The sequence below is a fragment of the Vidua chalybeata genome, chromosome 8 (genome assembly GCF_026979565.1).
Source record: "Vidua chalybeata isolate OUT-0048 chromosome 8, bVidCha1 merged haplotype, whole genome shotgun sequence".
Lineage (NCBI taxonomy): Eukaryota > Metazoa > Chordata > Aves > Passeriformes > Viduidae > Vidua > Vidua chalybeata.
The window spans coordinates 18,014,896-18,040,279 of record NC_071537.1 but is presented as its reverse complement, the minus strand read 5'-3'; the positions used below and the strand labels follow the sequence as shown (position 1 = coordinate 18,040,279).

The following is a 25,384-nucleotide window of genomic DNA, read 5'->3' as shown; positions in this document are numbered from 1 at the left end:
TTTCCACATTCTATTTTCATAAGAATTCAGTGACATGATACAGTCAAGCATTCAGGGAAAGTACAGATCAGAAAATCAGTAAGCAGGGAAGCCTTGCTCACAGAAGATCTGAGCTGCTAGCATTTATCTGCACAAGGGAAATGAGGGACTCCATTAACTTACTCAAGTACCAGTTCATCAACTTGAATCCATTAGTAAAAGAAGCCTAGAAATACTGGCAGCTGATTGATACTTGTGTTGAACTAAAGGAAGTTATCAAGGTCTGGATAGGCCATTAAAGCTATTTTTCAGTTCAATAAAAGAATCTCAGTTGAATTAAGAAAGGAGTAATCCCGAGGAAATTAGTTAGCACCTTTTGGAAAATACCAATGCATTAAAATTGCAAAATTTTGAAGATACATATTTTGAAAAATAATTTTAGCAGGCTCAGAACAGGGAAAGAGGAAAACAGTCAGATAGATGCCGCTAAATATTCCATAAGCACTGGGTCAGTATGTTAACCTGAAACCATCCAAGTGGCTTCCCCACAGAGTCATTACTCTGTGTACCTATACAGAACATGTTCTCCTCTTATATTACAGTTTTAAGACCAAAACAAGATTCAAATAGGTAAACAATTTGAACTTAAACGTTTTCAAAGACATTGAAAACATTTGATTTTGGCATCTGAGACAGCAGCTGTATATTGTGAATAGATGGAGTATGTTCAGTATAGAATACTACACAATCACAGAATATTCTGAGTTGGAAGGGACCCACAAGGATCATCGAGCCCAGCTTTTAAGTGAATGACCCATACAGGCATCAAGCCCACAACCTTGACATCATTAGCACCACACTCTAACCAACTGAGTAAACGTGCAGAAATGCATTCAATACTGTATTCTGCCTGCAGAGCACTTTGGCTTCATTGGCTTCACAGCCTGGGCAAAGACGTCGCTAGAGAGCTCTTGCTTGCCGATTTGCTTTGAGGAGGCACGAATGAAGAAGACAGAGTAGCTATCTTCCTCTGAGAGGATGAACTCACGCTCCAGGGATTCAAGACGTGTGCCATCACTGACAGCAGGAGCCCAAGCAGAAGCTGGAAAGAACCAGCACCATCTAGTGCTCAGGAGAGACGGAGCAAGCTAGCAGAGAACAGCGCACCGACACTTCCCAGGCACAGAGCTTCAGCATACACACTCTCAAGGAGACTCAAACTGCACTTGAGCATGAAAAGACACTGCAGCTGGGAAAAGGCAAGCAGATATACCTGTCATCATCTGAGTGTTAATACGTTATTACCTTAAAGGTCTCAACCCAAGAAAAAAGGTAATAATACAAAACAGTTTCCAGACTATGACTGCAAAGAAAGCATACAATTTTATCATTCTGGGCACTCCTTTGGAAAGACAATTTAGAAAAGACATTTATTGTTTCTCATCCCTCAATAAATGGAAAAGTCTATCTTATGTTCCAAGAGACAGGTTTTTAGTGACATACTGCATGCTCTCACCTATGCTCCAGATATCTAGAAGTAATAAACACAGATCTGACAGGGCCCTCCACGGCAAAACCAAGACCACCGATCTTCTTGTCCAGGTCAATGCAATGCCATGGACATGGTAACATCCACAGCTCTCTCTTGCTAAGTGTTTCCAGAATACACTGCTGCAACTACTCTGTCTTAAACCTTCTTGTAGGACCCAAAATGACTTTATTTTGCTGCCACTTCCCTAGCCAATATGGTGGATGCCAAATCCCAGGAATCTAAATATACCTCTCAAATATCAACATCATCACAATATTCAGATATGCACAGTCAGTTTTCAGCTGCAGACTTCAGGAGAAAACTTAATTACCAATGCAAAACTCAGGATCCTGCTGTTAATTAGAATTGCAATTTACATTGAATAATAGAGAACACGGAATGCTTTTCAATGTATGAATTTCTAATTTCTCCTCCTGGTATTTTAATTACACACCATCTCAACAGGAACTGAGTTAAAAAGGCCACAAAAATAGCTTAATTGGTGTTGATCACCTGGGATGCAGAAGCGTACCAGATCAGACTGCTCTGTGGGCATCATTCCACCTACTGGTACAAGACAAACAAGCTGCCACTCCAAATTCTCTGTCAAATGCTGTCAACAACACAAATGGACCCCTACAGAACAAGTAGACAATAATTATTGTTACTGTAAGAATTAGGACTCCTACCTTCTATTTTGCCTTTCTTGATTTTCCTTCTTGTTATAGAGCCCAACCAAGGCCATGAAGTAGCTTCTGCATAAGCCCTGCACAGTTTCTGCATGAGGCATTTTATTTTGCCCCAACCTAACTTCTGGCACAATGCAACCACTACTCCATCTTTGAAGGATTCAGTATTCCATGCAAGTTCCTTTTGTAAGGGCAAGTTGCCTATAGTGAATTAAGTCTTTATAACTAACTGAAAGAGCACACCATAGAGAGCTGACTTCTAAAGTTTTGAAAATAACCTTTGACATGTAAATCACGTATAGGCAGTGCAAAAAGACCAAGGTAACGAAAATGAAGAGGACTGAACTGCTTCACTAAGGAGAGAGCTGTTGATAACTCAACTGGAGCACAAAAAACAACCTGAAGGTGCAGTTTTCACCACCTTGGTTGGATTGACCTGAAGTCCAGCTGGTTTGAGAACTTTTTTTCAGTCATGAGAGCTGAAATGAAAAATATGATTATATATATGGAAAAAATATCAACCCTTTCAGCAGCTGTTTCCAATGAAAAAATTAAACTCATTACAAAACTGCACTCTAATTCTCACAGAAAGTCTCAGCTAAGAGCTGACACTGTTCACCTTGGCAAAAAGCACTGTGTCGAGAAACAGGAACTAGCTACCATCAGTGATAAGGGACGTCAAAATGTGTACCATGAGTACCTCCTAACTTCTGAATATTTTTACCACTCCCCTTCTGGATTCTAAAAACCTTACTATATCAGGAAATTCTCTGTCTGCAGAAGAACTTGAGCACCTCATAGTGTTGCAAAGACTGGGGAATGAAACTGGGTAGACCACTTGCCACAAGGCATTAAAACATTGTTTCCTAAGAGGTCAGACTTCAGGAGCACTTAAGTCATGAACATTCCTTAAGACTTTCTCAGAGCTTAATCCCTGTGGCTTCTTACAAGCTGCATTACACCACTCTGAAATGCACTCTAACTCCAGGTCAACACCTTATTGTTCTGTTGCCCCTAGCAACAGAAGATGCTGTTTTTGTTGCCAGATTCAGACTCCTCTCCCAAACAACATAGATCACTTCCATCCATAAATACCAGCTGCTGTGGAATTATTGCCTCAAATGGTATAACATTTGCACCTGACCTCATATTACCTTCATAACTTTACAAAAACATCCCCCACCACCTGCTAATGTGCACTGGCGTATGAGAGCAACTTATACCCACAGCTTACCCCACCATTCCACTTTGAACTTCTATGATGAAGGGAAGCATGAGTGGAGATTCAAAAGCATCCAGAAATTTACAGTTTCCCCAAAAAGGAATGTAGAGAATATATTTCAGGAAGCCCTGTCACCAGATCTAACACTGGTTTAACTGTAGAACTGTTCTGCTGTCTCTCATGTCCCTAGTTAACCCTTCTCCCAGCTGCCCTATACAGCTTAGAAATGAACTTGATGAAACATGAATAATACACAATGCCCATCATTAGTTCTTGTTACTCAGCAGAAAATCAATACATGCTCTGTTACAGCACAGGACATGCTGTTACTCTAGTCCCTGCCCTCTGAGGGAACAGCTCTCACAGCCAAACTTAACACAGACCGTAGCAGAGGAAAGGTGGCAAGATCTCAGCAACAGTTGCACAACAAGTACGCTGAATGCCTTAGCCATTAATCACAAAATAGGGTTTTGGAGATAACTGGTACCACGGACTTTGGAACTCTTTGGACATTTTTCAGATCTCAGTCTCTTCTCTTTGCCAGATAAACTGGTATAGCTATAGGTACACTTTAGGAATGTTACACTCCATTCTTAATTTTGTTAGTTAAAGCTCGATGCTTACTAGCACAGTAAAACCCTAATCTATACTTGAGCTATTGAATGTACCTGTATTCACAAAATCCCCAACTTAGCTAAGAGAGTTTAAAAAAAAAATCTTACTATTCCTATAGAAACGGTAAAGTCGTAGATTATACTGGGATAAATGAAACACAATTAGGCAGCAATGTAATCATGGCCATACATCCAACACAGGGAAAGATGGGCAGTGATGGGAAATAAAGATCTGGGTCCTGCAAGATAATTTGTGCTCCCCTTCCTGTCTGGCATCTGTTTCAGAGCTGCTCACTATGTGGGTGTTTTGCAGGCTGGCAACCACGCAGAACATGGTCATTTCAGAACACATGCAAAAAAAGAAAAGGCATTTGTGCCAAAACCAGCACAGAATAAATGTACTGTGAACAAAATGGGGAACCCTTCGGGCCACATTTCTCCAGTGACGTCTGTGTCAATCACATTCTGTATTGACTGGCTATTTATAGTGTTTTTTCAATACTTACTACCCATGTAGCAACTAAGTTTGTTACAAACAGGATTTAGCTGCATAAGTTAGGGAAAACATCTTCATTTTGCAGACAAGTCAGTGGTAGACTAAGACTGAATAGTTTTTTCAGGGAACACAGAAAAGTGTGATGTCAAAACACCAGATGGAACACAAATATCCTGGGATCCACAACCATGCTAAACAGTGTCACTTTTTTCCACCTTTCTGAATAGCCCCTTTCAACTAGCCACATGGCCCTGCTTTACCAACTCACCTGAAGGAACAGCTACCTGCAGTTTAGGACAATTCTTTTGCAGGCTACAGTAATACAACCTGATAAGTTGGACAAGTAGTACAGAATTGCTATTTTGCCATCTGGGAACAAGAACTTCAAATCTGCAGGAAACTCAATAAAGCCAGTCTGTGGCTTAGTTAATTATTTCAGATCATTGCCAAAACACATGGGATCATTCACAATCACAACAATGCAAGTGTTTTCACATCACAGACCCACAGTCCTTCTGCAACAGTATGGAGCACAATTTTTGCAAAATGGTGCAGATGTGTCACATTCAGACCAACAATTAATGTCACTTCCTTGGAGATCCTCCATACAGGCAATGCTGTGGAGCCCTGCCTATGAAGGCACCATGCAGTATAAGGGAGAAAAAGGCATTAATAGATAGTGCACAGTGATAAGTAAGAGGAAAAAAATTAATCTCTTCTCCCCAAGTAGCTTCCTGCATGTCAAACAGAAGTCTGTGACTGAGATATTGCAAAACACTGCCTGATGGGGTCATTGAAAACCTTACAGCACTGCTTTTTCTTGCTCTGACTGATACTGTCTTGAGAGGGATGTGCAAAAATGGTATTTTAAGCCAGCCTAACAGGGTGGTAAGAAAATTAACCCAAAGAGTAAAAACACACCTGACTTCACAGCAATAACATTCAAATACAGGGGCAAGTGTTCATTTTAAAAAAATATATATATTAAAAAAACAAGAGGTAGCCTAAAGCAATTACTTTTATCTTCCCTACTGACAGCACCGATGCTGTGGGGAGAAACAATGCTAAGCAGCATGGACAGGTAGTCCATGCAGGGCAAGCTGGCAGTGAAGTGAAGCATGACTGAGTCCGTGCACTCAATTTTTAGCACAGTCACATTTGTCTGCCTCTTCGTCTCTAGGAACTCGGTGTTCAGGTACTGGGAGATAGATGAACTGGCTCAGTCCTTTCAGGGATCTCATTCCTCTGCTGTAACACTGTAGCACTGCAACAGGTTTTCTCCTCTGCAGAACCTGCCACCTGAAACTACCTCCAAAATACACTGCATTCAAACCCATGTGCAGGGTTTGAATACAAATATAACCAGAACTAAATCAACTTAATTAAATTGCTCCTATACTGCTACAGGGAACTTAATTCTGAGTCTATCCTGGAGATAGCAATTCTGTCCCCAGAGAGCGATTATATGGGAACTAAAATGACTGCAAAATTTTACAGTAATACTACAGTGACAGATCATTAGATTTTCCACCTGAAAATATTCAACCTCTCTTCCATGCTAGGTCATCTATGTTCTTAAACATTTAATCCAAAAGGGAAGTGTTTTGAAGCTTTTTGCTTACTCTCCTACCCACTTCCCAAAATAATTAATATACATGAAAGAAATTGCATCCTGATACCACATGTCCCTCTTCCCTAAGTTCTGTGCCTGTTTCTCCTGTAGCAACCAGAAGAATGCATCCATAGAGAGACTACACAAAGCAAAGAGCCTCTCCAAACAGGAAAGTAAAGAATCATGATGCATCTCAACTACTGTGAAATGAAAATGAGGCACCACAGCAGCACTTATATCCAGTACAAAGAACACCATGTAGTCAAGTCCCTTTTCTCAGTCTCACTGGATAATCTCACCAGTGTATCAGAACACTCAGGAGTGATCAATCCAACTCAATTACCATTAGTGACAACTGATGGGAATGATGTGATGTTATAGTGAAAGCACAAAAAAAAATGCTGGCATACCTGGGGTAATTTCAAACAGATGTTTCCCTGGTTCATCAGGATTAGGTGGCAGCTCGTTCACCTGACTGCCTTGCAGTAGTATCAAACCCTGTAATGGACACAAACATTAGTGAAAAGGGAAAGGTCACTAAAAGGGTAAGGAAAAGATGATAAAATGTATAGTAAACTCAAGTCCTGCTCACCTGCTGATCCCAACACCTTTCCACCATTCTGAGCAAGAAAAGATTTGAGCTGGTCATCCACCTGCTTCACTGTCCTTTCTCTAACACTGGACACTGCTGGTTAAAGGCTGTTTCCTCTGGAATAACATTACTCTGAGCATGCAGAAATTATTCTCCTTGGTTTCCATAACTAATTATCCCTTGCAAGAGTTTCATCTCACATTACATCTACTCTTCCTACACCCTTGAACTTCTGGTGGCAGCATGCATTTGAACAAAATGGCCCATTTTCCAGAAAGTACTCAATCCATTAAGACAACAGAAAAAATCCTCTTCCCTCCAGAAAGCCTGTGTGATTCTTCTGCCATTAGATTACAGCTCTACCTTTCCTGTAATATTATTAAAAGAGTATCTACAGTTTCCTCTAAGAATCTGAAAGAACAGGTTTTCATAAAAATAGGCAATGCAACATCCATGAAAAAAGAGATATTGTTTCATGTTTCTCTCTTGAAACATTATGCCATAAATCTCATTTGATAGGTAAACAACAGGTAAACAACAAGAATACAACTCTCTTCCAGAGTATGTATAAATAATCAAGTAGGTGGAAGATCAATGGGAATTTCAGAGAAATTATTGATTTCATTTTTACACACAAGCTTAAAGGCCATACTTAATAAATAAAACAAAAATACTTAAATTAAGCATGAGTACCTTTAGGCTGAAGAAAAATAGGGATTAATATCAATAACAACTGGTGAAAATATCTCCATGGCCTATAAAAATATCTCCCAACAACAAAGGGTCTCAGTTGTCTTCCTAAGATGCATAGGCACACCTGTGCCATTGACCCTTCATTCCAGAGAATCCCAAGCAACAGCTGTCTGTAAGTCCCAAAAGTACATCTCTCCTGTGGGATGCATACAGTCCTAGCTGAAGTCAGATGCAAATCTTAATTTGCAACTCATACAAGAAAAGCCAGAGCATAGTCCTGTATCATCCTATACAAAATGGCTTCCCACAGTGATAAATGAATGGCAACCCCGTGCCCAAAAAGGGCCAGGGTTAAAGAAACCCTTTACAACATGACTACCTGAGGCCATTTCTTCCTCATCATGTTCACTGGCATGGTTCAAAAGTGCCCAGCTCTCCCACATGCATTGCATATGAAGATAAGATGCCTGGCTTGAAAGTGCAAAATCCAGCTGTTGCTGGCAGCATCCTGAGCAATCAAGTTACATCAGCAAGTTCAAATCTCTCTAGCCTTTACAAAGCAGACTTTCCATAATTATGGAGCAAATCCCTGATCAGGAGAGTGCAAAATATAAGAAACGATGCAGTCAACATCCTCATTCATCTACCATGTTTATGTCAGGCCCACAGGGGAACATTAATTTCCATTCTCACTCTGCAATGAAATTTATGTGTGACAGTCAAGCAGGCAGCTGCATCAAGCAGTTTAATAATTGTCTATAATGAGTGTGTGGATGGTGATGATATTACACAGTACGACTGTCACTCTGTAATGCCAGTACTGACTCATCAGGAGCCAGCAGCATAGGGACAATGTCTGGCTCATTCAATTATGTTTCCTCTGTTCAATGACTCTGGTTAGAGGCCTGACAGTCAAAACAATGACTATGTGAATTATGATACATAATCTACTACAGCAACAGGAAAGACCTTAGCTCAAATGCTCTGAGAAAATTTTGCAGGCATTAGAAAAACATGATTAAGAAATTCTTCATCTCCTGTGTAAGCTTTAGCCCACAGCACAACATCCTCCCTCCCACTAAAACACATATTAAAGCCCATTCTCAGCATGTAACCAAACCTACACACTCCACACACACAAGCCAGCTCTAAGCAGCTGGTTCACCTCATGGCTAACAATGGATTAGCTGGGAGATAACAAGTCCCAGCTGAGCAAGAAGGTTAATCACTCCTGCCTCTCATCTGCAACTCCATAGCTCTTCTTGTCAAACTCCAGTCTCATAGCTGACCATACTAAGATCTGGAGGTCAGCATGCCCTAGTGGGTAAGTAAACACCTTCTAACCTTTTCCCAAGCTCTATCATCTGTCAGGCAGTAGAAAAGCCTCCCTGCAATATCTTGTGTCTTTGAACCTCCTTAAGTGTGTAAGGTTTTGGTGAGGGTAGAAAACTATTGAAATGAGCTGTCAATCAAAGCACAGCTGTGATCACACAGAAGTCACAACCATTAACTCCTGCAGTTCTCTAGTCATACCTGAGGTTTAGTTTCCTCTTCATCCTTATAATAGAAGAGCTGATCCCCTCGCAGCACAAACCACCGCTGCTGCCAATTCTTCATAATGCTCCTTTGCTTCTTTAGCCAGCCACTCTTCAGCACACGTTCCTGAGGGTTTGGAGAAGATGGTCTGGAGGGAGGCCCAATCTGTTCACCCATCACCAAACTCCTTGACCGGGCTGAAAAGGTAATTACAGAGTAAGTGAAACAAAGAAATAATAGTAAGAACACTCAGAGAGGCTAAATAACTGTTCCACACTTCCTTCCCAGGTATGGACAGACATACTTCCTTTTTGAACAGGTACTTGTTTTTCAGGGTGTACATCCAAGCTCATGACAGCTAAACACTGGACAAACATCACCTGTTTTGGTATTGCTCACTCCAGAGTGTCTAAAGAGACACCACACCTCCACTGAGTCTTCACTGCTCATACAACCATTCTTTTGGCAAATCATCACTGCCTTCCAGCTCTGCCTGGGAATAATGATGTTGCTCTCTCCCAACAGGATATTTGCCCAATGAGGATGTGCAAATGTATCGTGAGGGGGCACAAAGAGAAGGAGAGTATAAAAAAATATTCTTATTCCACACACTACCAGTTTGGGGTGATTAGCCAGGGAACCCAGCTGCTATAGGAGAGAAAAATATTAAAAACTGAGGAAAATTAAAAAAGAGAATTGTCAAAGTAGTGACTGTGATCCACACAGAAGACAGAGATAACACAGCTATCCAGAATTACTGAAATAATCTCTCTCTTCAGGGCTTTCTGACACTGAAGCAGAAAAACAAAATTAAAAAATAAAAAGACAAAATAGAGGGAAAACCAACATGTAAATTTGAGGGAGGGTTTCAGAAACAAAAAAGAAGTGAGGAAAAGTTTAACAAATAGAAAAAAAGTCTATGACCTTTTCTTTCCTCCTCTCTTGCATTAAGAGTACTAAAGCTTGGGGCATTTAGAACTAGTCTGGAGTAGCAGACAATGATTATATATTGCAGGCAGGAAGCCAGTCCTTCAGAATAGATAGGTTAGGTGACCTCGTAGGTCTTTTCCACCTCTACCTCCTTTGGATTTATGAAATATCTTGTATTAATAGTTATTTAATATTTCATGACATTTTTCCTTCATTAGTGCTAATATGATCCTGTTCCTTCCCATTTTCTGCACTCAGCTAACTTAAATCAAAATTTATAACTGCCCACTCAGAACAAGGTGTGAGATTACAGGCCACTACCAGTAAATCTGTATCACTGATATCTCACATTAACACTGTGAACTGTTGCAGCTAAAACCAGGCAAGCTTCTTATCCAGGCACCCCTGATACACTGCAGCTAATTCAAACCATCACAAGAAAGGGCAAAACAACCTTCTGCCTCTCAGAATCTAATTTTTTCTAATTTTGCCTCTTTTGGGTTCAGAGAACTAAACATGGCCTTGATGTTGCCAACGTGATTGGTTTCTGCTCCTGGCACCTCACCACAGAGTAATGAAACTGCCAGCATTTGGCAAACAAAGAAAAATAATGAGGATGTTGTGGTGTTTGGGGGATAAAAAAAAATAAAATAATCACATTTGCAACATTAAGATTGATCCTATTTCTTCACTTCCATGAAGCAAACTGCAAAATAAGGAGAGGCAGAAAACAGACTTAGGTCAGATCTTTAAAGAGCCTCCTCAGTGTAATCCAGTGAGGGAAATCACACTGGTGTCTGTGATAAAATCTGCTCTGACCTCCCTCATGACCTGACAGTCAGGTCATCATGTTGTGCTTTATAAAGAGCTCTAAACCAGCACATCTACACACTAAACACTTCCATCAGCAGAGGGCAGACCTGAATGGTATCACATCTCCCATTATCAAAGTCTCTGTGACACAATCCCCACTTTTATAGTTTCATATACTTTCTCCTTCCACTCTGCCTTAAGGATCCACTCACCTCTCCTGCAACCATTCAGTAGGCACTCATTCTGACCACAACAACCTCCCAGTTTTATAGACAGAAGATGCATCACTTTGTTAAATTTCAGACTTGATGAAAGCCCTGTCTGACAGGCAGTATGGATTTTTTTCCCATTTCTCTAAACTGCTAAGGTAAATCCTGCTGCTTTCAACAAAACTGTGAATAACTTGTTTTGTCTTGTGGGTCAATGAAGAGAAATTAGTTTTCAAATTATAATTATTTTGTGATACTTTTTTTTAATTTGAAGAAATTAATTTTTTATTTTGTTTTTAGTTTCACTTCAAAATTAATTTAAAAGTTGAAATGTAACAAGTAAGATACTGCTGCAGCATCACAGCTTTTTCAGAGTTAGTCTTTCTTTAGTTTATGCCTAAAATACATTGCTGAATTTAATGTGAGCCAATATACAGCATTAGTCCTACATCAGTAAAATTTACCAGCAACTTTTGGATTCTCTTAACCCAGTACTCCTTCATTCTGATTATTTTTACATGCTAAAACAATTGTAAAAAAAAAATATTACTAGAGAGTTCACTTAAAATCAGTGTATCCAGGTATATTCTCTAAACTCACTCACTGTAGTCTGAGCTCTCTCAGACAGGTATTTGAATTGTAAATATCAAGAACCACTTTCCCTCACACAGCCAGCATCCTCAGGCTTTAGTATCGGCCCTTCTGGCAGCACAGGTCCTCTGGCAGATGGTGACAGAGGTACCAGAACACCCAGTCCCCTTCCCATCACCACCAGGACATGGAGGAACCCATTTCACACAGAGGCAGTAAGAAAACTCACTGGTCATGTTTAAATCTCTATTGCAGAGGCCCATAAGAATTGAGTTGGATAAAACCTCTCTGCCTCATCCCAGGCCACATTTTACCACTATGACCAAACTGTGATCTGGTTTAGACTGTACAAATTCCAATCCACACCCATGTTACAAATTATGTCATTACAAAAATAAATATCTCAAAAATATGCTCTTATCAAAGTCACTATAATGGTTCTTAGGCAACATCTCGGCTATTAAAGTAATAATTAGTCTAATGATACCAAAATCCATCTTTCAGCAAGCATCTAAGTCATCTCCACATTGAAGTACCTTAGCACTCTCCAGCATGAAAATCCCATCAGCCTTCAGTTTTCCTGACTTTCATGTAGTTGTATACACTCTCTGCTCTTTTATCTCTCACTCTAAAAAGAAATTAGTTTTATTTAACTGGAAACCTACCATCTATATTGACACAGACCTCACAAAAGACATCAGACATCTTGCTTTGAAATGTTACCTTGTATATTCCCTCAGTCCCCCTTTGATACTATTTGTATAGCTCACATAGTAATTATTTATTTTAGTTAAGAGTTAAAGCTTTCATGAGCAATCTCTGGAGAATGCAGAACTTTTTCTTATTTCATTTTATGCAGCACCATGTCTCAATCAATTGCTATGATTGTTAATTCGTCATGCTGTCTTAGCTTTCCACTTCCTTAGTTTCTGGTCGTGACTGTAATAGTTAATTTCATTAGGGACATACTTAGCAACTTCATCTGCAAGTCAACAACATGGATCAGATAGAAATTTTTAGAAAGGGGAATTATTTATGGCTAATAACAGCATTGATGCTTATATTGCATGCTTCACAGAATACAATAATTGCATAGAGGTCAGAATGAGCACGTCTTTAATGCAGCAGCTATCTTAGGTTACTGGGACCAAAATATCTGCTTTGATAATCTAATGCAGTACACCAAGCCCCTGATTCTTAATGGCAGAAATATATTACCATTCTTAATGGTAGAAATATTTTGCTTGTGCTTATCTATTTAACAGAATTACGGAATCAGCAGAACATAAGGAAGAAAACAAATCAATAAATCAGACTTACAACTCAGCAAATACTTTACATGTTCTGGAGTTCCAATCCAGCAATGTGTTTTCAATAACACCACATAGGCTGGTTTCACTCTTCACATTGTCATTAGTTGATTATTGATTTAGTCATACACCTAAGTTCTAAACAGAAATCGGTGTAGAAAGGATTCAAACTCTCCTTGGGAAAAGGGTTAGGATTCATTTGCACAGCACGGCAGTACTGAAATGCCAACCACAACCCACAGCACCCTCACTCCGAAGCAGGGAAACAAGGCCATTGTAACAACAGGCAGGGCAGACCCAGAGGTGGCACTAAGGCATCAAGCCATTTGGGGATGGTAAATCATCCTGTAAGGCAACAATTACAGACCTCGAAATGACTCCTATGACTGGAAGTGACACTGGCACATGGAAGTTCTCCTATCCAGATGAAGATGGGAGGAGGAATACAAGCTAAGGCAGTGAAGTGCTGCTCAACATTCACTGTGCAAATGCCTAAGACTACACTAAATAAACTCCCCTCCAAAACCCCATACTTGGTTGTCATGCCTCTAAAAGTAAAATCAAAGATTATTCTAAGGAGTGGATGGGTGAAATTGGATGGAGCCACACTGCCACTCCTTACAGAGGCAGCAATACAAGGGCCATACAAGAGTTCCTCTGCAACTCAGACCTGTCTCCAAGCAATATCCACATTCCTGTTTCCTCATCACATCTATCTCCTACTATGAGCATGCACATAACAGAGACAACATCTTCCCTTCCCTATCCATACCATCCCCCTTCCTGAGTTCAATCTGCCTGGCAATATTATACAATCTCTTCTGCCCTCCTCTCCCACTCCCAGCTCTGGACACCACTAGAGATTTGAGCACTCAGTAAGTACTTACTTAAACCAGACATGGAAATCAATCAAGTCAATGCAATTCAATATCAATTAAAGATGTAATCTTTTGAAATTTCATAGGCAGTTAGCTAAAATCAATATAGTCATTATAATTGATTTTGGCCAGCAAACTGTCCTACAATAAAGGCACTTTGCTCTGGTGTTCCTTCAGTCTGATGACACAGTGACACTACATATTATTTCTAATATAGTCTTCATTTAAAGTACTAGCCACAAAGGGAAGTGGCTTCCCATACTATAAACGATATTCTCAGTCGGTTTATTTAATTCAAATTTGGCCTTATAAAAAGGATTCACCGGAAATGCAGGTAATATGCCTATAAAGAGATACTGAGTTTCCTTTCGCTGAACTGTAGACAATAAAATATTTGGTTTAGATTTTTTGTGTCCATCACAGAACCGTATTTGTCTTCAAATTTGATTGCTGAGATACCAGAGTCAGTAAGCACAAATAAAACCAAGGTACTTCATCTGTACAATCTGAGAATTAAGCATCTTGAAACACAAAAAGCAAAGAATTAAAGGCAGGGTACTTGAAGTGGTTGGTGACAAGATATTTTTAGGTAACTGGAAGAATATCAGTTTAAGGAACTGGCAAGGGCTTCTAGTTCCCTCAAGACAGAGTAGCAATCTCTACAGAAACAGAAAGGTGCTACACAGCCATGTAGCTGCTCACATTTTGTGATCTGGATGACAATTGCCACATTCAGAAAAACTACCCTAAGAGCCAGCTTGTGCTCCATCATTTCTGCTCAATAAAGCTGCACCTGTCTCCTCAGAACACTTTATAGAGCAAAGTGACATGCTATGATTAATTCCTTCCCTTGATTTGTATTTCTTTCAGCCAAAATAAAAATAAGAAAGGAAAAATAAATGGGTCTGGAAGCCCTTTTTTTTTTCCCCCAAGAAACCCCACAAATACATTACACTGGAAGAAGTTCTGTAATCTTACTGTCCAACTGAAGAAAAAGCAGGGAGACAGCTTTATATACGTTTCTCTACTAACTGGTATTTTCTGCAGTGGTTGGGAAACCAGACAAAGTACCAAACCAGGATAAAAAACCAAAACAAAACTCAAAGTCAGAAGGTAAGTCAATGGGATAATTTCATCCTTTTCTCCTGAAGAACAATTGACATTCATCTTCAAACTATTGTAACAAATTGTTAGCATGTTGGACTTCAGGAAAAAAGTGAAGGATTTTGGCAGTCCATTGCTATCATATAGGTAAAGGGGCATTGCTTTGCTGGTTAACATTTCACACTGGAGACCTTTCAGCTATTGTACAAAGTAGTCCTGAATTTCATTTGCTATCACTATCAGCAAGAAGGCCAGCAGGTCTCAACTCCACAGAATAATTATTTAAATGAGTTTAACCTTGCATTTGCAAAAGAATTTTAATTACTGCTTCAGGTTGTAGGAATGTGTGGTGATTTTGATACCTGTCAATGAACAAACCTTAAATACTGTAGGTAACCTGCCACCAGCTGTTCTCGAAACTGCCCTGCAAATCCACATAGCCATGCCACTAGCATTAGATCATGGATAAGTGCCAAGATGGAAGGATAATGACTTAATTCTTTCTGCTACAACAGATTGACCTAACAATTTACAATCTAGTAAAGTGAAATAGCCCACATCCTTTGTTGTTGCAAAACCAGAGGTACAGACCATTTTGATAGTACACGAACAAGTACAGAAACTGCTCTCAGCAAAAGACCATATTGTAAAGTCCCTTTATCTGCACTGTCCTCTGAGATCTCCCATCTGGATCCACTGCAGACTATTCAGAGGACAGATCAGCACTTAGGTCATAGCTATTAGATGCGTTGTGTTAAAGCACACGCACCTGTTAGACACTGTGGACTACAATGTTATCTAGCACACCCAAGCACCAGCTCTCCACTCCCACTGAACCCTGGCACAATCTCTAGACAGCCATACATCTTCTCTATCTGGTTGGTTAGAGCTGCATACCTGACAAGAGAACTGCATACCCCACACTGCTGAAGGTATCTCTGTTGCTGCCAAAGCTCTTGTAATCCCATTGACAATCACGCTGAGCTACAGCTCACCACTGCCAGAAGAAAAAAGTCTTGTTCCTTTCTTCCCACTTCCACCCTTCTCTTTCCATCTGCCAATACACCCAGCCTTACACTCCTACACTGACAAGGTGAGACCTTTCTATGAGAAAAGTTGCTCACTGGAATGGTAGAAAGTTCTAAGATATTTTTTTTTCCTGGTATTTTAGTGAGTCAAATCAGGTCAGAGAAGGAAGGCCAAATGAATACCTTGAACTCCCTCTGCAATCAGCAACAGCCCCTTGTAATCCTCCCAATGGCTATGGCTATGAATTTTTAATAATCTTCCCACTCATAGTAAATTGAGGAACAAACAAAAAAAATGCTGACCACAATAACATTCAGTTTGGAGCTGGGACTGTGGCCTGAGCTTGTACAGCACCAAATACTGTGGAGTCCTGATCGAAACTGTAGCTCTACAGCACTACAGATGCAGCATAGGCATAGGTGCACTGCAGTGTAAAACCTCAGGCTCCTCAGAGGCACTCCAGTCACCCACATACTTTTGCTAAATACTGTCTGTGCCATGCCAAGCACATGGGCCATATTCCTCAGACAGTGGCTGCCAGCATCAGTGCTTCCTAAAATTGATGTTATGAGCACCAAAGAAATTTGTCTACCCCACTCCATGTGATATAATTTTCCAAAATTATTCTGGACTCAAAAAATAGAATCTAGAGTAAACAAAACTCTCTCAAGACCTTTTGCCAGCAACTGGTTAGAAGATAAAGTGATACCAGAACCCAGCCACTTTCAGCAATAAACTTCCCTGAATTCAGCCACAACATTGTATTTCTCTTCTTTCAGTCATCCAAAGATCAGGAGGGTATTCATTCCTACCCTGCTTTTCAAGGCATAACATTGAACCAAGAGCTCAGTGTGCCTATTTCAACACTGTTGTACTTCTTTTTAATGTTCAAACAAGTTCTGCTTCCTACTGTGTGCAACAGCTAACTGACTTGCTCCACTGCCAGGGTTGATCTGGGGGACAAAGGCAGAAGAAATATAGGAATTCTTACTCCTACATTAATTCATACTCTCAATCTAAGTACTCAGATTATTAAGCCATAAGTATTTGTGACATCACTGGTTAATAAAGTAAAGGGGGCTCCTCCTAAACTGGAGCTCTGCAAAGGAGTAAGTATTAACCCTGTGCTTACAGTTCTTCCAAAAAGATCATGAGCAGCCCAATCCCTTCCCATGCAACAAAATCAGTTCTCACTTTAGAAACAACATATGCAGCTTCTTTGTCCTTTGTTTCTTATACCACAGGTTGCTTTAACTTCAATACCAGTTCACAGGATGACAATCTTAGTGAAGCATAATAATTCTTAACACCTGCTTTTAAGAGGAAGGATATTACAAGCAACTTCTTTCAACCACAGCAAAAACCTAGTATCTCCTCTCTTTAGAGCTCTTCATAAAGGCTAATTTACAGCTCATTGGGCACAAAGGATGAACAGAAAACCTCTGTGGAAGGAGTACCTGTCAGAAAGACTGTCAGCAGGACCCTCCCTCCTCCATGTTAGTTTTAAGTACTTAAATATGTGCAGGCCTGGGCAGAGTCTGGGCACAGATCCTTTCCTCTTCCAGCTCAGCAGATAGCCCACACTGCAGCCTCAGGAAGGAGTTTCCCCTTCTCAGCAGTGAACCCTTATCCTTGCATCAAACTACCCCTGCCCATACTGCAGGGAGCTGAAGGACATAAACTTAAACTTATGTTCATGGTGTGTTTATGTTTTTAAACACAAAGTTGTTTATGCAGCTGTGCTTGCCTATCATTTACCATAAATGTAAGGGGAAAGCCAGCAAGGAAAGAAAGTCATTCTGGTAGTAAGCTTATAATGAAGAGTAATACATTTATACAGGTAGTGAAATTGCAGGTGACCGTCCTCTCAGGAGAGAGGTGCTAGCATCTGTAGCCCTTCCACTGTGCTATTTACACACAGTCTGCCAGTTTCATCCTGTATTCCCTCAGTGATGTTCTATTAGTAATTAGAGTTCCTATGACTTTGTGATTTTTTAATATTTAATTTCCTCCCCACAAGTGCTCTCCCCAGCAGTCCAGCTGCCCTTAGAGTTGAATTATTCCTCTTTCTCAATGCCCCTTTCCCTCCCTAGGAGGTGAGGCTATGGTTCATTATTTCAAATTCAGATTGCCTGTGCTTAATAAGCTGGTGCCTGCCTGCAAACTTTTCAGGGCTTTTTCTAAGGAAAATGACTGCCTGCCTGAGCCTTCAGGCAGGGACAGAAAGCTGCTATTGCTAAGAGCAGCAATTACTCCAGCACACACCATGAATCCAGTTGGAGAGGGGTATCTATACAGGGAAGAGAGGATTACACCTTTGAACAACTCACATTCTTCTTCATGGGACATGCCACCAAGTAAGGGCAAGAACGTGAACCTATCTCGGGAGGAATCCCACAAACATCACTTTCTTGAGCCTGTCTCTATACACACATGGCACTGAATCAGGACAACAGAGACAAAAAAAACAATTAGAGCCCAGAGTTTATAATGCAGGTCATTGCCACACACCCCTGCACCACAGCAGCACAGTGCAAGGAGCCTGACTCTGTACCACAGAACAAAAGTATCTCCATGCTTCATTCACCTCCCTAGGACTGCACACAGTGAGAAGGGACCCTTGTATTTTACTAGTCCCCTGCTTTACCCCTTAGTGTGGTCCTATTTCTTCACACTGCCTTCAGGGCAGTTAATCCAATACTGCACCAAGTCCAGCCCAATGCCTCCCTCCACAGCCCCTGTACTCCTGCCTTAGGATTTTAAGTTAAATTCAGCAGTTTCTTCTCAAGCTTCTCCAAAGCAACATGACAAAATCCAGGATTATATTTCAGGCAGCTCTACTACCACCTCCTCCCGCTCCCCACCCTCTCAGAGATGTCTTCCTCCACCAAACTGAGATACAAACCTAATTATACTTACCAACACCTCATCCCTGCCCTTTGCCCGCATACCTTTCCAGGGAAGAGCTCCCAAACTGCCTCTCCTGCCTTACAGAATCACCCATGTAAGGATGTGGGGTAGTGAACCACCCCCCCACAGTGGGCTGCTCGTTAATGGTGGCTCCACTCTGCCAGCTGCACGAGTCACTCCGATTGCTCCAGCCCGGGGCCTCGTGTGCTCCCAGCAATGTTGGTGGGCTCTCGGGGCTGGAGGAAGTGTTTGGAGGAGTTCACAGCTTCAGGGCTGTTTACCTTGGTTCCAGGAGTAGGAAACTGGGTGTTCCCATCTGCCTGGTAGGCTGGAGGTGCCAAGGCGCTGGCCTCCCACGTGCTCTGGGATAGCTGTGTACAGCTCCAGCCCCTCCACGCAGAGCTGACCGTGGGGCTGTGCAGGCACCAGTGCTGCCCTGTGCAGAGCTGAGGCTGCAGGTGCTGAGCTGCCATTTGGTGAGGGGTACTAGACAGGAGAACTCCCCTTTTCCATCTTTCACTGGATGGTGAAAGGATGGCTCTTCACACACCGTGAGGGAAATAACTGTTCTACTACAGGCATGTGAAGGATATCAGTACATTTGATGCAGCCTAACTAACCAAAATGTCTCCCATCACTTTTTCTAGACTAAGTTTTAATTAAAACAGACAAAAAAAGTTTTATTATTATGACTGTAAGGAAAATTTGTAATGTATGTATGAACATGTCACAAACAGAAATAATAGGTCATAGTGTCACCCAAAAGTACAAAGCCCTAATAAGGGGATAAGGGTTATTCTTAGTGCCTCTACAACTGAGACAGATTGTGCTGAAGACAGGAATACTGTAAATTATATATGATGGCAGCAGGCTAACTCTTTCTATAGAGGGCAATCACATCACTCAAAATACAAACGCATAAGCCTGTGGTCAGTCCAACTTCCATTTGGTGCATTTAAATGCAATTGGGCTGGCAACCTTTTGGGGACTTTTCAAGCCAAGGATCAAATTTTTTTTTTTTTTTTTTTTTTTAATCTCTTAAAAACAATTAAACAAAAATGCATTCATTGAGACTGAAGGATGTAGTCTGCAAACTGCGTTCCCTCTAATCTATACAGAAATTCTCTTGCCTCCACTCTGCAAGGGTATGTTTTTCTGCCCTATCACATAAGAAGAAAGTGAAAAAATGTTTTCCATTGCAGCCACTTATTTTGGGTTCCTGGACTCTACCAATTGCTGTGCATGAACCCCTATAGATTAAAAAATAATGCAAAATCCATTCAGACCCAGCCAGAATGAATGATTTGCCAGAAGGCCCATTTATTCACATTAAGATTTTCTGTCTGTGAGATTTTACACTTTTCTAGATCTTATGAAAAGAACATGTACCTCTGAATGCATATTTCAGAGTTACATATTAGAGGCTGCTGGTGGAACAGCAAGGACTGCCTTACACTTGATAGTTACTTTTAGTAAGGCAAATTATCTTTGTTCTCTACTGTCTCTTTCATAAATATTAGGAACTACACCCTGGATGTCAGGCTCAAGTCCAGATCATGCATTTTCAAAAGCTTGAATATCCTTAAACCCAGGAGCTTTCTTAAGGACAATCTACAAGTCAAACAAAAATGAGCGCAACAGACGTCACAACTCCATGTTTAAAGGCACATTCACAGCAGAGAATTGGAAATAAAAGAGAACTTGATGAAGCATTCCTGTTTGCACAAATGCAGGGAGCCTGATGTAAAGAGCTAGCTAGCCAAACCACACATATTGGGGTTTTACCCTCAAGAACTCTGCAAATACATGAACACCCCTAAGTTCAGCCACATTGCTGCCTTTTGCCACACTCAAATAAAACCACAGATACTCAGGATACCCTGAGTATCCCTCCTTGTCCCTTCTCTTCAATCTGTCTGCTCAGATAAGTCACATTGCTTCCCTCCCACAACTAAGTGCCCAATGGCAAAGCTAACAGCCACTAATCTGAAAGGTCAGCCAAACTCATGCAGCAGCTTGCAGCCGATCAACTGCCCTTGTTGACACTCACTGTTTGCAGAACATTCTGAATACTTTGCTTGTCCACTGTTTATCACCTGAATCTTCATTAGGAATCCCAACTGAGACTCCAGGGAGCATGAACTGCCATTTCCTATTCAGCTCAGTCTTGCAAGGTGGGACACTTACCTTCGAGAAGCATTCAGCATCTCCAGCATGGCCAGTTTACAGTTCCTGTGAACAAGAGCTATAGAAGAACCTTGCAGGATTTGGTCCTACTTGGTAAGCTTTGCAAGAGGTTACCAGTGCTTTGCCACAGCATTGCAAAAGTAAGAAACTTCCTGAATTTTCCAAACCCAGCATGCCAGCTCTTTTCATGAGTTCTAAATTCATCCAGAAATAAACTTACCTATGCACAGTTAACGAACCAAAGAGAACAAACACAGAGAGAACAACACATACTGCTATAAATTGAAATTGAATCACAAAGGTATACTACAGCTTGTCCTCTAAGTATCAGTAGCCCCTAGGGATCTAGAATGTCTGTCCCATAACTAGACTTCAATGTATATTAATACACAAATTAGTCTCTTCTGAGGGATTTGAAGAGAGTGGAAGAATGGCAGCATGACACAGCCTTCCTGTACAACCTTAATAGCATCACCTAGCTTGTCTCATCAGAGCTATAATAGCTACCAGGAATGATGGATAACACAAATATTAAAAGATGCCCTTAGAAGGGAAAGGCAAAGAGGCAACATCTACAAAAGACTTGCTGAACTTCTACAACCTTGTGTAACTAAAAAATAAGTACTTATGACTTTACTGTGGGTGCAGCAGTACATATTTGATCCTGACACCTCCAGATGGCAGGAAGCTTCTTCTTTCCAAGATGCTAACAGCTATTTAATGGGCTGTTGGTATTTTAAGGACTGTTCATCACATAATACAGCTTTCAGTATATGATGCAGTGACATTTGGCTGAAAGTGCCTGTGTTGGAATCACAGTAGCTAGAATCAGTGATACCTTTCCTATTTGACAATACTGGCATGGCTGAAGAAAGCCCTAATCTTTACATACGCTTCTGATTGTGTTTGCTTTAGCTCCTAAATGACATTAATATAATCTCTTTCCAATGGGCAGGAAGAGATCCCTCTGACACTATCATTAGTTTGTGAGTGGCAACGATGGTTTCCAAATGCCATGTCAAATGACTAACTGGTGCTGCCCCTGAAGATCACAGAATGCATCCCCTGCGGGAGTATCTCTTCCAGGTGACCTGACATCGAGACAACGGCTGTGCCCAGCCCCAGCTCTCTGCTTTACAAACATGGCACGCCACACCTTGCAGGTCCGAATGACTGATCAAAGCATCTGTTGCAAACCCAGGGCAGGTTTTCCTTCCTTCCTTCCTTTTGTCTTGCCCACAGCTCACAGAAGGAGTATCTCCATCTCCTGCATGCAGCCCTGCAAGGATAATGTGCTACAGCAAACTGCTTCTCCAAGATGCTGCAGGTAAACTAGACACACCTGTCTCCAGCCGTTATAATGAATTCAGCATTAGAAACACAGCATTAACAGCCAGTACAGGGCCATGTCGCGACCCAGGACAGAGTACTGTTTTTTTTTTTTTTAATTTATCCCTGCTGCTCAGCCCAGACATTGCAGACCACGCTGGTATCACCAGCGCAGGTGCCCCAGGGCAGGCTTCGGCCAGAGGGGCAGCAGCCGCTGCAGCCGCGGCGGGGGACGCTCCGAGCAGCGGTACCGGCTGTCCGCCACCGCCGCGAAGTTTCCCCGTGCCAGGAGCTGGTCTCCGTCCCCACCCCGCGAGGCGCACGGGTCGCACACTCACCTCTCCTGGCCTGCCTGATCTTGGGGCTCAGCATGCTCCCGGCTGGGCGCTGCCCGCAGCCTCAGCGCCCGGCCCCGGCCGCCGCCCCGAGCATCGCCGCCACCGCCGCTCGGCGCTCCAGCCCCGGCTCGGGGGTGACGCTTCACGCGGGGCTGAATAAACCCTAATGCATTATTTATCCGGCCTCGAATTAATTCCCATCCAAAGTAGGCATGAAGTGTCTCGGTAATTACTGCCGATGGATCAGCAGCGCGCAGACACGAGGGCTGGCCCTGGCTCCTGCCGCTAATTGGCCGCGCGGCCGTGTGATCAATGTGCCGCTTCCAGGGAGCCGCGCTCAGCCCCGCGCCCGAGCCGCGGCTTCCTCCGGCGGCGTGCGCTCAACAGATGCTTGGACTCGACAAGGATCAGATCGGCAGCCGAACCTGATTCAGCGGGATTTCTCCTGCGCCGGGAACAAATACCAACTGCTCTGGTCCTGAGGGCGGCGGCGTGCTAGGCCACCTGCTGTGCTCTGCATCCCTCCCGAGGAGGCATCCCGGTGGGAGCTGGGGAGCCGAGGGAGAACGACCCACTGCTCTCTGCGAGAGAGAAAAATATCTCTCCCCTGCACTGGCAGACTCGCAGGATGGGCACAAGGGAATGTCTTCATTACAGTACATTTTAGCACCCATCATTTTTAATTGCACTGTTTGCTAAGCTCACCCCCACCCCTCCCCGGGAGGGAGGCAGTTCTGCAGTCGGTAATGAAGAGGAGGAAAGGACAAACGTTTATTGACATAGATTGAAACTATTAAATAGTAACTATAAAATACAAATAGATAATTGGATGATAATTGCATCTGAGTAACAGACATATCCTGACCCTGGACTGCTTGTAGCTCCATCCGCCTAGCAGTTTCTTCTGAAAGTGCCAGAAAGGGGTAAATACTTCCCTAGCAGCATACATGCCCTGCAGTATCACCCTGTAGGTTTGTGTTGTTGAGTTATACTGACAAAAGGAATCTGAGATTGGCAGTTTCCTCCTCTTCCAAGATCTATCCTATCTTGGACATTGAATGTTGGCTATCAAGCTATATCTCCAGTACTGGAAGATGTTCTCTGGCTCTTTACAGAGGTTGTGCTTCTCAATGTGCAGCTGCAGCAATGGCTAAGATGTTTTGGACCTTTAGCTACTGGTAAAACCAGCAGCTTATAAGTGATTGTAAATCTTTGAGGTCTTGGTGGCATGAACTCAAACTTACACACCTGTAAGCAAGGATAGATCTGAACTACTGTCTCAGTTCTGAACACACAGCCTCCTGCAGTTATCTCCCCACTAGTTATCTGTTTTAGCTGGGTTTCAGCAGAGTGAGGAATAGCTAACTGATGATCCCTTAGCAAGTGTCAGCAAACTTAGCAAGTGTCCTGATACTGTGGATAAGCAGGAGGAGCATCACCAGAGGGGTGTTGCATTCCCACCTTTCTGACCAACCATTTAATAGAACTCTTTTTCTCTCCATATTTTTAGCAATTCCTGTCTGTTCTGGTGCTGTTAATACATATCATTTTGCAGTTTGAGCAGGAAGTCAAAAGGTGTGTACAGTAAACATGACAAGGGATAAAGCTGACTGAACTTTTAGCCTCATGGGAAGCATAGAGCACTTCATCCTGCTAAGTCACTTCCCATAAAAACTTGATTTCCCATCTAGGAAAAAATTATATAACGTGAGCTATATAAACAATTATCATGTTTATGAATAAAATGAAAACATTCAAGCCAAGTTCAACACTAAATGGTAACATCTAAGTTTTTCTTGTTAAATAAAAAATACTCAGCGGAAAGAGAAGCATTCAATTTGACCCTGTTTTGCTTTGACTTAAACATTTTCAGCCCTTCTTAAAGACATTTTAAAGTATAAATGTAATTTAAATTATTTTTTAAAGACTAGGAAGGTGGGGGGGGTGATTTGGAGCTTTTTCCCTCCATTTAAATATTGGTCTGAAGTTCAGGTCTAAAATTATCAGACACTGTTTGGGGTAAGTAAACTGTTTGCCAAGAAAAGAAAAACAAACCAAATTAAAACAAACAAGTCAGCTGAGAGAAAAAAACCAAAACAAAACACAACGAAGCAATCACCTCCAGCAAGTGGTTCCAGACTAGCTGCAATGCTTTGGTCTGAAAATTTAGAGAACTAGTTGCTTATAGAAACACTAAGAGTAGATCCAGTAGAAGGGTAGCACAAGTTTCTAGAAGGAACTAGACACTATGGAAATGTTTAATTCCTAAAGCCTCTATACCGATCTGCTTAAACTGAGGAAGATAACTGGGACAAGTCATCTCAATGGTTTGTATTACTTTAATTCTCTTGCGTGAGTCTAACAGTTCCTTTCCATCCCAGCAGCAGAGATGTTCTCCCATGTTAACACACTCTGCAAAGGTGGGAGAAACCTGTGTTGTGGTCCTGAAGTGTATTATTAACCTTAATGGCTCTAACTCATCTCACGTGGTCACCATCCACACCCTCTGCCCACAGGTCCAGGACCTCTCTTTAAATCCAGACTTGTGCTTCATATCTAGCTTAAACTGTCTAGTAGGAATATTAGCCTCCAGTGTGTCTGTAGTGATGTATGAATTTGGATTATGAGCCATAGACTATTTTTTCACCTAGACCTTACATCTCCCTCAATGCTGTGGACCTACCTAATAAATGGAAGATTGTGTCTGGTATTGGTAATCTTTATTCTACATAATTCTCACTCATAGAGCTGCGGTGTGTTTTCCTAGCTTGACCCTAGACCTGCTTCTTCAT

The 25,384-nt window shown here is 41.7% G+C and overlaps 1 protein-coding gene across 1 annotated transcript in view; it reads right to left on the bottom strand.

Moving 5' to 3' along the window:
* The window catches only part of ARHGAP22 (Rho GTPase activating protein 22), a 122,720-nt gene extending 100,067 nt beyond the window's left edge, over positions 1–22,653 (bottom strand). Inside the window, exons 1-3 of the mRNA XM_053949007.1 lie at positions 22,593–22,653; positions 8,962–9,161; positions 6,554–6,641 (exon numbers count right to left, since the gene is read on the bottom strand). Of these exons, the coding sequence (XP_053804982.1) occupies positions 6,554–6,641; positions 8,962–9,161; positions 22,593–22,626 (322 nt within the window). The 5' untranslated portion in view covers positions 22,627–22,653. The remainder of the gene's footprint in view (positions 1–6,553; positions 6,642–8,961; positions 9,162–22,592) is intronic.
* Positions 22,654–25,384: the final 2,731 nt, after the last annotated feature.